The following is a 13,921-nucleotide window of genomic DNA, read 5'->3' as shown; positions in this document are numbered from 1 at the left end:
CTGCACTGTCCCTTCTCCTAAGTGCAAGCTCGACGTGTTATTTGCTTTCTCCTAGACAATTCAGGATTGCCAATTCCCGAGCCACGTTCCAACCTTAGGGAAGCCAGCCACCATAAAAATGTGGCTCTCCAAAACTGCCATACCGTGAAGAGGGTGGCCACCTGGCGAGAAGTGAGGCCCCGCCACAGGAAAGGAGAGGGGCTGCTGTCACCTCAACCTGGCATCTCAACAGGACAACGGGATCATGGACCTCACACCCTGAGAAGCTCTGCCCAGACTGCATGAAGCTACACAAGTCAAAAACAAACAAAAAAGAAAACAGTAAGTTGAGGAGTACTGGTGGATCACGCCTGTAACCCTAGCTACTCAGGACGCTGAGATCTGAGATCACGGTTCAACGCCATGCAGGAGAATCTGTGGGATGCTTATCCCTAATTAACCAGTGAAAACCTGGAAATGGAACTCAAGTGGTGGACAGCCAGTCTTAGCTAAAATGCTAGGGACAGTGATCAGGTCCTGAGTTCAAGCTCCAATGTCAGCACGCATGCGCACACACACACACAAATAAATTAAGTCTTGAACCTTTTGTCATAAGACAGAAACAACGAACACTTGTCCTCTAAGATGGAGAGAGCAAAAGTCACAAGAGCCCATGACACCTCCCCAACAGCAAAGCTGGACCACACACAGGCTTCCCAGGACCCAAGACTCAGCCCTATCATTGCCCAGGATGCGGCTGCTGCTCTTTACACTCAGGTGCTGGCTCTCAGGGGTGAGGGCACAGGACCCACAAGGGACTGACCATTAATTCTTTTTGTCCCTCTAAGCAAAAGGAGTGGGCAGGAAAGCACCCATGGCGTTATCATGGTATCTGCCCCCAGACAAAGTCAAAAAGCCAAAGGAAATAAAAGGGAGGCCTAGAGATAGATGTTAGGGAGCTTGTTCCAGAGACAGTTTTGCAAAGTAGAGTGAGGGCCTGGAACCAACTGAGGGCCCACCGCCGTGTGTGACTGCCACCGTTTTCCTCATTGCTGTCATGACCTACAGTAATAACTCATTTAGAATGGCCTCCTGTACATACAAGCTTAGGCAGAAAGTATGTGTTGAAACTCATACAAATTATAACAAATGTTTACTCTTACTCTATCTGATTTTTGTCCTTTTTTGGGGGGAAGGAGGCAGTACTGGGGGGGGTTTGAACTCCGAGTAACCTGCTTTGCTAGGCTGCTGCTCTGCCCCTGGACCAGCTGGAAGCCCCCAGTCTCCTCCTACCCTTTGTCTTATTTCCACTTCATTTTCTGAAATACTGGTCTAATAGACATTGATTGACTTCATGGACCATATGATGTTATAGCATATATGATGCTGTAGCATATAGTAAAAAGAAAATACCATCTACACCGATTAAAAGATGCATCTAACATCAGATCAACCTGAATCTACCTCTTGCTAAAATGAGACTCCATCTCCATGTCAAGAAACTCTGGGAAAGGTGATAGAATTCTTAAAGCCCCAGTAGATATGGGTAGATAAAGCCCCTGAGTAGATATGGGTAACAGAAACACCTACCTTCCCCTCAAGACAGGGTGAGCCCGAGGGCCTTGGCATCACAGCTACCCAATGACCGCCTCCTTCTCAGTGGGCATGTATACCCTGCTTGGGCACTAAGCCTGCAGCCACATAACAGTGAGAAAGAAGGCACTGGCCCAGGGCTGCCCAAGCAGGAGCCATTGTGGACTTCCCAGGACAGGGAATAAGAAGCCTCCAGCACCAATGGAAAGGCAATTTTGTTCCTGTCTCAATCACAGTTTTCTTGGATCATCTTTTTGCTCTTGCTGTCTATCTAGATCATGTAGAAGACAAAAATTCAAGATCAAGGGCCCTTTGGAGGTGAGATGTACAATGGGTATGGAGCCCTAAGCCCCCACCTAACTAGTGGAGCCACTTGCAACTGAGAGCTTTAAACCAAGCGCCCCCTTGCCCACACAGCCCCTTGAACTTAGAAAATCATCCTCAGCAGGGTGGCTGTGGTCCCATCCACCTTACCTTCCCCTAGCCCAAGGCAGACAGACCTATCCTGACAAGAGGGGGCTCTTTGAGCTCTGCCCCTCCCCGGCCAGGACCCCAGCTCCATATGCAGGGCTGGGCACTTGAACAGCCCTGGCCATCACCTCCAGGATGGCATACTATCCTATGACCAATAGATTCTAAGCTGAGCGCTGAAAGTTTGCAGGGATTAAACGCAGGCTCCCTTTGGGCTACAGCATCCAGCAGCACCGCTCACCCCAATGGGTGCAGCCCATCAGCCCGCCAAACACAAACTTTTGCCCTAATATCTCAGACACCAAAGTCAGACTGCTAGGAAAAACAATTGCTCTACCCATTCCATAGGTTTGAAGACTGCTAATGGCAAAATGAGCTATTACTAGGCCCAAGGCCACCTAGTCTAGAGTTTGTTTCATCTTCATAACAGGGGAATGATGAAGGTGGCAGATACAAGGATCTAACAAGAGAAGACAGGAAGTGTCAGACACAACGTGGAACACTCATTGTGTGGCCTTAAGTTCTGAGATCCATCACCAGCACTATCAGAAACTCTCAGACTACAGGGAGCCAGAGGCTCACGCCTGTAATCCCAGCTGCTCAAGAGGCTAAGATATGAGGGTCAAGGTTCTAAGCCAGCCCATGCAGAAAAGTCCATGAAATTGTTGCCTCCAATTAACCAGCAAAAAGGCTGGATGCAGAGGTGTGGCTCAAGTGGTAGAACACAGCTATCCTGGAGCGAAAAAGCCAAGTGAGAGTTGGAGGCCCTGAGTTCACACATAAAATACATTTTACAGACTAAATCAGAAAGCTAGGCACCCCAGGCTGACTTCAGCTGTCTGGGTCATCCAAAGACAATGTTCCCTAAAAACTAACTGGTTGTGAAAAAGAAAAAAAATGGCACGATTATGTAGTCCATCCAGGCTAACTTTGAACTCACCATCTTCCTGTCTCAGCCTCTCGAGTCCTGGGGTGCTAAGTGCATCCCCTAAGCAACATCAAAATGTTTTACGTTGGAAAGGTTTTATATAAACCTAGATGTCTGGATCCTCTTCATCGTCAGAGTGTGGCAACGCCAGAGCTGCTCCCAGATGGCAACGTTCGGCTAGGGCTGAGTGATACTGCCCTCTTGAGGCAGGGCTTGTGTTCCCAGATCCCCACCCCTCCCAGATGTCTCCCACCCAGCCTGCTACACTCAATAATATTCAACCTCTCTGGTCTCTGCAGATCCCTGATCTGTCTGAGGACCCTTTAAAGCCCTCCTCACAGGCCATCTCCTTCAAAAAGCCCCCCAACCACCCATGGTGTGCCTGTCTAGTGGTTTTACAACTTAAACCATTAACTTGAACTGTGCACCTATTATGTGCCCGGAAGTCATGGTTCTTTTACTCAGGCATCTCCCCAACTATGCCTAGAAGCAAGCAACATTATTATTATTATTGTCCCAATTTCCAGATGTGTAAACTGAGGCCCAAAGACAATTATTCTACTGCCCATGCACCCCCTGCCTCCCTTGTGTTGCCTTATGCCCCTACAACCTAAGTTCTTGGGGCTCCCTTGCCTGCTTTCCTCTAGATTTAGCTCACAGGAGAGACCCTGGCAAGAAGATGAGAAGAGAAAGGGAATTCTTCCTGTATCCTTGCCACCTCTGTACCATGGCTGACTCCACTTACCATTATGGCTGCAGCTCTGCCAGGCTGCCGCCTAAACCCTGCTTAGCAACTGCTCCCACAAGGGCTGACCAGGGACAGACAGCTTTTCCTCACCACCCTTTCTGTTTCCTGCTGCTGCTAAGCCTGAGGAGCTTCAGCTTCCATCCAGGTCAGGTTTCCCCTCCCCTGAGCATGATTTCAGGAGCTCTGGGGGTCTTCTTGGATAAACTTTCTACAATAGGCCTGTTTCCACTCTGTTTTCTACTGACATGGAGGTCAGGCACAATGCCCCTGGACCCAAGATTAGAAAACAGTGCAGCCAGGTTTAGAACTAAGGACACAAGTCTCTAGGGTCCCTGTTCTTTAACCCTGTAGCATTTTCTTCTTCTCCTGTTCCCCCGTCTGTTTGTGACCTCCTCCAGGGTCCCCTGGCTGGCCCCAGAGAACCAAGCCCCATACCACGGCCCGTGCAGCCATGCAGATGCTCACAGAGCCCACACAACAGTGTGTCACTTGATTCCTCTTTATCCTACGAAGTATTTATACGACTGAGAGCCCATCCCCACATTCCTCCTCCCCCACCCACCTCACTCCTGCAGGCCTCATACAGGGCCTGCTCAGATCTTCCCTCTCAACCAAGTCCTTGGCCCATAACACAGAGAATGCCAGTAGGCCTGGAGCCTGACTACCATCGCCTCTCAAACATCTCACCCTGGCTTTCTCCACTCCAGGTGTTTCCCCACCTACCAATGTCCACATGGACATGGACAAACTTCGCTCCATCTGGTTGCTCTCACCCCTGTGTCTCAGCTTCAACCAGATACCCTCTGAGACCACCTGTGGACTCAATGTTCTTGAAGTTCCCTTAACATTGTCCTCATTCCCCACCATCGGTCCTTTAACCTGGTAAAAGATCTGCACAACAGTAACAATCACATTTTAAAAGAATGTTATTGTGTACTTCAGTATAGGGGGAGCAGTTCCCCTCATAGATATCCAAACTTGCCAGTGTCCATTATGTGTATTATTTGCTTGTAACCTATACTCTAAGTCATTTCTGTTATTCATAATACCTAGTACAATGTAAATCATTATACTCTCATTTTTAAAGAATAATAGCAAGAATAAAGTATGGTTGCTAGACGTTAGGTCTGCCCTCCCCACCCTACCCCCAACCCTTTGTGAAACACAGCATAGTAGCCTTATCAGAAATCACCTGCCCCCCAACCAGTAATCATTTGTAACTATCAACCACCTGACTGAGTCAGCAAAGGAACCCAGCTCCGAGGTCATTTCCTCATCCTCTGAGGTAACTTCCTCCTCTGCCTGGGTTATGCCTCCTTCTGATAGAAAGTGAGAGGTCCCTCAGGCTCTGAGGTCATTTCCATAACTGCTGGGACCGCACCCTTCTCCTCACCCCTTCTCCCTCCACACCTTCTCCCTCCCCCCCCCCAGGAACTATAAGTTCTCTCTCTGCAGGCCTCCATCTGGTGCAAACCAGTAGTTTGGTTCTCCTAATAATAAGCTCTCTTCTGCCTGAACCGTCTCCTTTCAGGAACCTTTACATGAAAGGTGTATTTTGTTGTTGTTGTTGTTGATCGTGAGGCTTGAACTCTGGGCCTGGGAGCTGTCCTCACTCAGCTCTTCAGCTCAAGGCAAGTGTTATACACTTGAGCCACAATGCCACTTCTGGCTTTTTCTGTGTATGTGGTACTGAGGAATCAAATCCAGGGCTTCATGCATGCTAGGCAAGCCCTCTACCACTAAGCCACCTTCCCAGACCCTAGAGATATAAATTTTTTGTCACATATTTTCAGTGTCCCATTGGTTGAGACCAATGGGTAGGGCGCACTGACTCTCCAATCTCTCATGTAACCCATAGTGACAAAGAGAGACTACATTTAGGAGTGCAAAGAAGTTAAACTCTAGGAAATCTAGCCATGTTAAATCATATGTACAAACATAGCTCATATCAAGAAAGAACACCTCGATAGCATTTGGTGAAATTTAGCTATTATTCTTGATAAATCTCAGCTGCCAAGTGCTAGTGGCTCATGACTGTAATCTTAGTTACTCAGGAGGCTAGGGTCTGAGGATCACGTTTCAAAGGTAGGCCCAGCAGAAAAGTCTTCTCTCCAATTAACCAGCAAAATGCTGGAAGTGAAATGATGGCTTAAGTGGTGGAGCACCAGCCTTGAGCAAATAAAGAATAGCCCCCAAGCCCTGAGTTCAATCCCCAAAGTTCACAACACACACACACACACACACACACACACACACATGAAATTTTGTCAGCAAGCAAGAAATAGAAGCAAAGTATCACAGCCAAATAAACAACACACATGATTCTTAGTGGTTATTAAACTGCACAGGTAACCCATACCAATGCAAAAAGAGAAGAAAAAATAGATTAGAGGCATAGACAAGAATTTAGTTCCAATCCCTCAACCACTAGTACCATGCCTCCAGCCCCGCTTTTGGCCTCTGATTTCCACAAGGCAGAGAAAAGCAAGCGTTCCTGTTTCCACATCCTAAGCATAGCACATGGCAGAGAAGTTGTGGTATCAACAACCACTCCGATGAGGACTAATCGCTCAGAAAGCACACAGTGCTCTTTGGAGAGTCTTTACTGCAACTTAAATTGTGCAATTTGTTTTTTAAAATACTTATACTTTCCACTGGGCACTGCGGCTCATACCTGTAATCCTAGCTACTCAGAAGGCTGAGTTCTGAGGATCAAAGTTAGAAATTAACCAGGGCAGGAAAACCCAAGAGATTCTGATCTCTTATTTAACCACCAAAAAGCTAGAAATAGAGCTGTGACTCAAGTGGGAGAGCCAGTTGAAAAAGCCAAGGGACAGTGCCCTGGCACCGAGTTTAAGCCCCAGAACTGACACACTGACACACATATATTTCCTGCCACATGGCCTGTTTCATGAGAAGGCCTATGCTCTAAGTGGCAGAGCAGACATACACTGGCCTACGGTGGGTACACACATAACTACATGAATTGTGGAACAACTGCTAAATTAAGATGATTTTATCCTGCTTCTCAGTTGTACAATCCAAGGCTCAGGGAAGAGAGGGGCTCATGTCTTGTCTGTAAAGCCCACCCAACACCTTCCAACACATGTGAACCACACACCGAGCCATGCACATGTGCCACAACCAATGTGGCTCAGCAAGCAAGGAAAGCAAAGCCCAGGCCAGCTCCACAGGGCCCACTGAATAAGCCCAGCCCAAGACCCACCCAGCAGCACAGGCAGAGCCAAGCTGGCCGGCCAGGGCCCGTGCCACACTGAGGCTAAGGATGACTTCAGCAAGGAACCTGAGGCTTTCCTCCCTGTGCCTGGCCTAGGGCGGGTGCCCACATGGATAAACAGCCCCTCCACTTGCCCGGACAGTCATCAAAGAATGACTTATGCCTCTGGAAGTGCGTGTTTAGAAAAGGGTCCCAACCCAACCTGGGTTTGGCAGGAGAGGCAGCAGGGCCAGGCGCCTGAGGGGAGCAGGGAGCACGCGGGCCTCTCCTCCAGCCCCTGCAGGAGCCGGGCCATCCTCCACAAGGAGTCTGAGGCCAGAAGGCTGCAGGCAGCTTCCCAGGATAAACGGAACAGGGTGACATCAAAGCCCTGAGTACAGAGTCAACAACCGAGGCCTTCAGCTCTCTGGCATTTCTTCCAGGGTGTTCTAGGCTTTTGCCTCACTTCTCCTGGAGATAGAAGGGCAGGTATTTTGTTTGAAAGAAACAGACCTTTTTCTTTCCTTGAAGAGAGGGGGAGAAAGAGAAAGAGAGGGGAAGGAGGGGGCAGAGTGAGAGCAAGAGGAAGAGAAGAATGTCTGTGAGAGACAAGAGCTGTGAAAGAAACACATGTGAGCAAGCGAGCGAGCCAGGGAGGCAGCAGCCAGAAGCGCCTGCCTTGGAATCTAACAAAGGACCTAAAAATTCCAAAAGTTTCCCAGGCAAAGCACAGAGTAAGGCTACAAGAACCCTAGCTGAGAACCTCAGTACCCCTGACCACCAGCAAGCCGGGCTTCTTGTGGGCCCATCCCTGATCCCTTGATGAAGGGCCACTTTGCTCACCCTTCCCCTGGCTGGGCTGGGCAAACAGGCACAGGCTCAAGGGGATTCTCTCTGGGATCGGCTGTCTCGTCACTTGGCTCTTGGGGTACCTCTTATTACACACACACACACACACACACACACACACACACACACACACACACACTCCTCAGCTTCTAACTCTATGGCTGACTGCCTCTCCCAACACAGCTCCAGAGCACTACAAGTTCATCAGCTCCAGAGCATGTTTGGCAGCTGACTACCCATTACCTGCACCTGACCAGAGGAACAGGTACCCAAGATCAGCCCATGTGCAGGACATTCTCAGATTGAGCACCAGGAAAGATTTCCAGCCCTCCATTTGCCTCCAGTCATCTGCCTGACACTGAGGCCTCCCAGCAAGCCCACCACCCTCGTTTCCAAGGTCAAAGAGTGAGCCTTCCCAGGGTGTACTCCCTTCCTCCCACACCTTCCCCCTCAGTGCCTGCAGCCCACTGCCTGTCCCAGGCCTGGGCACCTGCTACTCCTGGTTTCCTTCAGTAGACTGGAAGCCATGTGTCCTTTCTCCATTGTATCCCCAAGGGATGAGTAACAAGTCATTCCTGATCATCATCAATGTTACTGATTAATAACTAATGCTAAGTAATTATTGGTAAATTAAACTGCTGCCTGAAAGACCTAGGTCTATTCTTCCACTGGGGAATGTGAGACCTTAGAAACAGAATGAAGTAGAGATGCTGTTGGAGAAGCAGGAGGCAGGGATGGTAAGCAAACATACATCCATTCATCCATCCCTTCAGTAAAGGTGAGTGCTGGGTGTGGTGGCTCAGGCCTGTAATTCTAGCTACTTGGGAAATGAAGATTGTGGAATGGAAGTTGGAAGCCTGAAGTTTATAAGACATGCACCTGTCATCCCCAGAGATGTGGGAAAGCACAACTAGGAGTATCACAGTCCAGGCCAGCCCAGGTATAAAACAAGAAGACCCTGGCTTAAAAATAACTAACATAAAAGGGGGCTTATGGAGTGACTCAAGTGGTAAAACATCTTTCTAGCAAATATGAGACCATGAGTTCAAACCCCAGTACTGAAAGAGAAGGACAGGGGGAGGGAGAGGAAGAAAGAGAGAAGAGGTGTGGAAAGGAAAAGACTTGAAGGGAAGTAAAAGTGTCCGGCAGACACTCCATCATGCAGATGATCTAGGGCAGGAGATATCCTTTCCCACATTTGCCCAGTAACCTATGAGAAAGTCACTAGCTCTTGAGCCAACTCAGTCTTTCCAGGCCTTTGAGCTAGCCCTGAGTTTTGAGAGCACAAGAGATCCTGCACAGAGAACTCAAACTTGCCAGCGAGTAAGGAACAGGACCTCCACCCTAAGCCCCATCAGCCTCAAAGCGATCATCTTTTAATTCTCAAAACAGCAAATATTTAATTTATGCTCTACCTCAAATGTCAAGTCCACCTTCCGGCACATAGCTTTGAAACCACGTAAGAAGGCCTAACGCTTACCATGTGTGAAGACACGAGGCCTTTTAATTGTGCCAACAGCTATCATTCAAGGGTAATTCCCCTGGAATCTGGCATCAAGCAGCAGCTGGGCCAGCCTCCACTCTTGCCACCTAGCCCCATGCATCCCAGAGGGCACCTAAGCTTGTGCCCTCTTAATCTTCCTCAAATATCAAAATGCAATAGGTGCCCCTCATCATATTACCCAAGTGCCTGGCAGTCGCCTTTGATCTAAAGGGGTTTTGCCTGCCCCCAACTCCAGTCTATTTCTGCAAGCAGTGCTGCTATAAAAGAACAAAAGCATTCTGGGAAAAGGAGGGAGGAGGGGGGGAAGAGGGGAGGGAAGGACTGTTATAAATCTATAGTGCACACTCAAACTTACACACATGTGTACAGAGGCACAGAGGCCCTAATACTCTCCTGCCTCATACCTGAAGTCCTCTGCTTCTCCATCCATATGAAGCTGAAGTCTCTGCCTTCACCACACCCAGCATTTCCATGTGGTTTTCTTTTGAAACTGCCTGTTGCTGCTGTTCCAATATCTGACATTTTACTCTTGGAGATTATGATACTCATTTTCCTTCTAATTCTGTTTAGCATGTGTCTCTCTGGCATATGCATGGCTCAATCTATTGTTCTGTTTTCAGGGTCCTTGTAGGCCTCCTACTTACTTCCAGCAGATACCATGGAAAGGCAACAGCCAGGCCTTAGCTGTGTCCCTTCAAGTAAGCCTGTACTGAGGGGCGCAGGGAGCTCTGGAATCACAATCCCTGTTTACCGGCCTCCATCTCCACCCAGGTTCTACTCTTTTTGAAGAGTTATCTGCCATTGTCATACTGTGGATGAAAGTACTAAAACACCCATTTTGCAGATGAGCCAATTAAGGTACATAGCAAAATGGCTTGCTCAAAGCCTGACTTCCTTTATGTCTATATTCGGAAGGACAGGCTTAGTTTAGTGCCCGTGTCATCTCTCCTCTCCGCACACGCCAGGACTTTACATGCAATACAGACCTGCACCACAAACAACTCACGTGGAAACGCTGGGTAGCTGGGCAAGACGCCCCTCCCTGAGTAGTCAGCAGCACAACCCACTGCTGGCAGACGCTGTGGCAGAGAGCTTTGCCACACGCAACTTCCCTTCTCCTAGAAAGTACTTCAGGAGGGAGGAAAAGTTGGTTCATACCAGCTGGCTGGTAACTCCAGAGGGTTCCAGGGAGATTAAGATAATGTAAGCAAAGTGCATGACACAGGCACTGGCACTTAACAAATAGTAGTTATCATTGCAATAATTATAATGCTAGTTAGATAAGCCATTAATGTGTCCCAGCCACTTTGGTGACCGGCCAGGTGAAGAAATGGAGACAGAAGGGCCATGCCTGGGCTGGCTGGAGGCTTGCTGCCAGGCTGGACGGCAGCAGACTTAGGAACCCACGCCCTACTCCATCCTGATGATAGCAGGCCACGATCCAACAGCCACTCCTCTGCCAGTGGCAATGCAGGAAATGAAGCAGAGCTGCAGGGGATGCCCACTTGTCCAGCCCAGAACCTCAATCTTTGGACACTTTACTCTCACTTCCCTGGGAAGGGCCACTTGTACTTGGTAATTTTCTCTGAGTTGCTTTTAGCCTATCTCTTGTAACTTAGCTTCATCCTAAGTGATAATAGCCACAAAACTATTGGCTTGACGCCCTAGTTCTTTCTGATTTTTTTTAAAAAGGTGCCTATTAAGATTAAAAATATTCCTGCAGGCACCACCTGAAAACACCTCACAGGCCTCTACAACACTGCCTTAAACCCCTGGCTTATCCTGACCACCTCCCTCTACAGACTCCCCACCCCACCCTTACAGATCCCCAATCCGGACCATTTTAGTCCACAGCAGGTGAGAAACAAGGCATCCAGATCCCAGTCACTAAGACCAACTCCCAAGAAACAGAGATGCCCTACTCAACATCTCTGAGGGCCGAGTCTACCCTCCAACCCCCCTTTTGGCCCCTCCCCCAGCTTTATGCCTCACATCTTCAAAAGTACTTTGAACAAATATTAATGACCCCTCAGCGTTTGTTTGAGGGCAGGCGAGGGAGGGAGAGAAGGAGGGAGGGAGGCAGTGAGCTCCCTCCCATGCTGTCCTCAGCTGGGGGAAGAAACCAGGGAACAAAATTCCGTGACTTCACCAAAGCCACAGGCTTAAGCAGGGGCCCCCTCCCCACCCCCTCTCATTTCCCCCAATGGCAACTTTTCCTCTTGCTGGGAACACTACTATTTAATTAAAAACGACAGACTTTTGTTTTCCTCTCCTTCTTCCCTCCTCCCTCCCTTCCTCCAGGACTGGATGCCAAGGAGACCTACCAAAAACATGCGGGTAACATTTGTTATGGCTTTGAAGATAAAAGTCAATTGAAGCAAGCCCTTGCTGTATTTCAAGTTTCCCCTCTAGCATGGAGCAAAAGCTGCCTGGCAGTTTAGGAAAGGGGAGGGGGGGGAGAGAGAGAGAAGAAAGAAAGAAAGGGACTACAAATAAATGTCATTCAGCAGGAATACTTTGTAAAAATAAACAGGCTGAAGAAAACCCCAAAGTTGATTAATGGAAATCCACTCAGTTGGCCTCTGAGTTGAGCTGCAAATATACTTGTTCATATGGCTAAATTGGATCGTTTTCATTGGTCTTTAAATAAATAAGTAGATCAAAAACTAAAACATAGGGGGAAGGAGAAGTTTGTACTTCTGTTGTTGAAAGGCCCCAAGCATAGTGTCCCCCACCCACGAAGCTTTGACCTTTATACCAGAAGAGCAGCCCCCAGATGAGAAGCAGAGAAGAGAAAGCAGTGGAGGGGGAGAGAGGAGCATCTCCCGGACACAGAGAACATCACTCACACACACACACACTGGCCTTGCAACACAGCTGCCAGGTCCTACCACCCAAGTACGTACACGTATACACACACACACACACACACACACACACACACACATCTGTACACTCCACTGGCCTCTCCCCAGCCATGGACAAGACCAAAGAACTAACCAGACCCGAGACTGAGTCTGTTCCCCTCTAAGTTAAAAAAAAAAATTAAATGTCACATCAAAAAGTTGATTCATCCTTTGATCCTCAGCTTGTGAGAGTTCCACGCAGACCATCTGAAAGCCCCGTGCAGAGTTCTGGAGCTCACAGGACATCTGTGAACGCCAGTCCCAGGCCAGGAACTGGGGCTGGACTCCCTCATCTCATTTCCCTGTCACACTCACTCCTCCTCCTCTTGGAGAGCCCCTGGCTGAAGGCACAAGCTTGTGCCCAGGCCAGGCCCTGTTTCTCCTTGAGGGCCACACCAAGGGGCCACTGGGTCTCAGCACCCCAAGCTTTCCACTTAGATGGTAGATGGCACTGATGAATGCCACAGACCCAGTTGGAAGTGGCCACAGATCTTGGGCCAGCACAGCCCTGCTCTCCACCAGACATGGCTAGAACCTTCACTATCCCACCTCCAACACCTCCGACTCTTTGACTGTTGGACACAGAAAGCAAGCAGAAGGCAGAGTAGACCCCCATTCCTCCAGCACAGACCAGCCTCCCCATCACCTGCACCTCCTCACCTAGGACCACCCCGCCCCCCTTAAAGTGCTCTGCTTCCAACTGGGCTAGGATTCCCCTGACCCCTAAGTTTCCCCAAAGCATGGGGCACCGGTCATGCCTGTGGAACATGGGGCTAAGAAGGGATTTGGGGACCTAGATGCTAAAAGTTGGGCAGCTGGGGTGAGAAGATCTATCCCTGAGGCTCAAAGGGGTTGAGGAGGTGGGGAAGAGTGGGGGACCATACCCGGCTGTCTGGACCAACGGTGCCTGCCAACCGCAGCTGTCGAGGTCCTGGGACGCCGCCCGGGCAGCGCTGCCGCCCAATCCACTCCTCGATGCCTTTCCGAGCCCAGGCAGCGCTCACGGCGAAGCTGTCACCTGGGGTGAGGATGACAGGAAGCCCCTGAGTCTGGGCACTCCCACCCGCAGCCCAGCCAAAAGTTACCAGAGAACCGAGAGCAGAGGCAAAGAGGGGTGCGGCAGAGCCCCGAGATCAGAATCACCGAGGCGTCAAGAGCCGGGGCCGGATCGGAGCGAGGCGGGCACGCCAGGAGAACGGGGTTCGGCGCAACCCCAGGGCAAGGATGCAAACGCGAACGAGAGGGGGACGGCAATCTCGGGAGGAGGGAGCGCTGGAGGCCCGGGCGGCTGAGCAGAGCGCGGCGGGGCAGAGGGGCGCGGGGGGCTCCGGAGCCAGATCTCCGGAGAAGGGGCTGGGGGCCGGAAAGAGAGGGGCAGGGTCTTGAGGGAAGGCATCTGGGAGTCAGAAGGGGGGAACCAGTGAGCGCCGAGGGCGGGGACGCGGGAGTGGGAGGAGGTTTAGGATCAAAAGTGGGAGCGCAGGACCGCGGGGAGGGGGCGGGCGGACGGAGGAGGGGGCCCCAGGACTGTTCCGGCAGCGGGTTTGGGGGGGGCTGGCTGCCAGGACCAGGGGTCGAGGCGGCCCTAGGAATGAGATCCAGCGGGCCTGACCACCCGGCCGCCGGCCCGGGGCTCCCCTCCGCGCCTCCCCCAGCCGGTGCCCCGCGCGCCCCTACCTTCCGGGCTCTCCCTGCGCTTGCACACGGCGGCTGCAGGCACATCGCG

At 50.4% G+C, this 13,921-nt stretch overlaps 1 protein-coding gene across 1 annotated transcript in view; it reads right to left on the bottom strand.

Annotated features, from left to right (window-relative positions):
- Nucleotides 1–13,921, bottom strand: part of Nkd1 (naked cuticle homolog 1 (Drosophila)) — a 76,079-nt gene that overhangs the window by 58,160 nt on the left and 3,998 nt on the right. Inside the window, exons 2-3 of the mRNA XM_013027886.1 lie at nt 13,873–13,905; nt 13,080–13,213 (exon numbers count right to left, since the gene is read on the bottom strand). Coding sequence (XP_012883340.1) covers nt 13,080–13,213; nt 13,873–13,905 — 167 coding nt within the window. The remainder of the gene's footprint in view (nt 1–13,079; nt 13,214–13,872; nt 13,906–13,921) is intronic.

This window comes from Dipodomys ordii, unplaced genomic scaffold (assembly GCF_000151885.1).
Source record: "Dipodomys ordii isolate 6190 unplaced genomic scaffold, Dord_2.0 Scaffold106, whole genome shotgun sequence".
NCBI lineage: Eukaryota > Metazoa > Chordata > Mammalia > Rodentia > Heteromyidae > Dipodomys > Dipodomys ordii.
The sequence above is the reverse complement of the archived record's forward strand: the minus strand, read 5'-3'. Positions and strand labels throughout refer to the sequence as shown.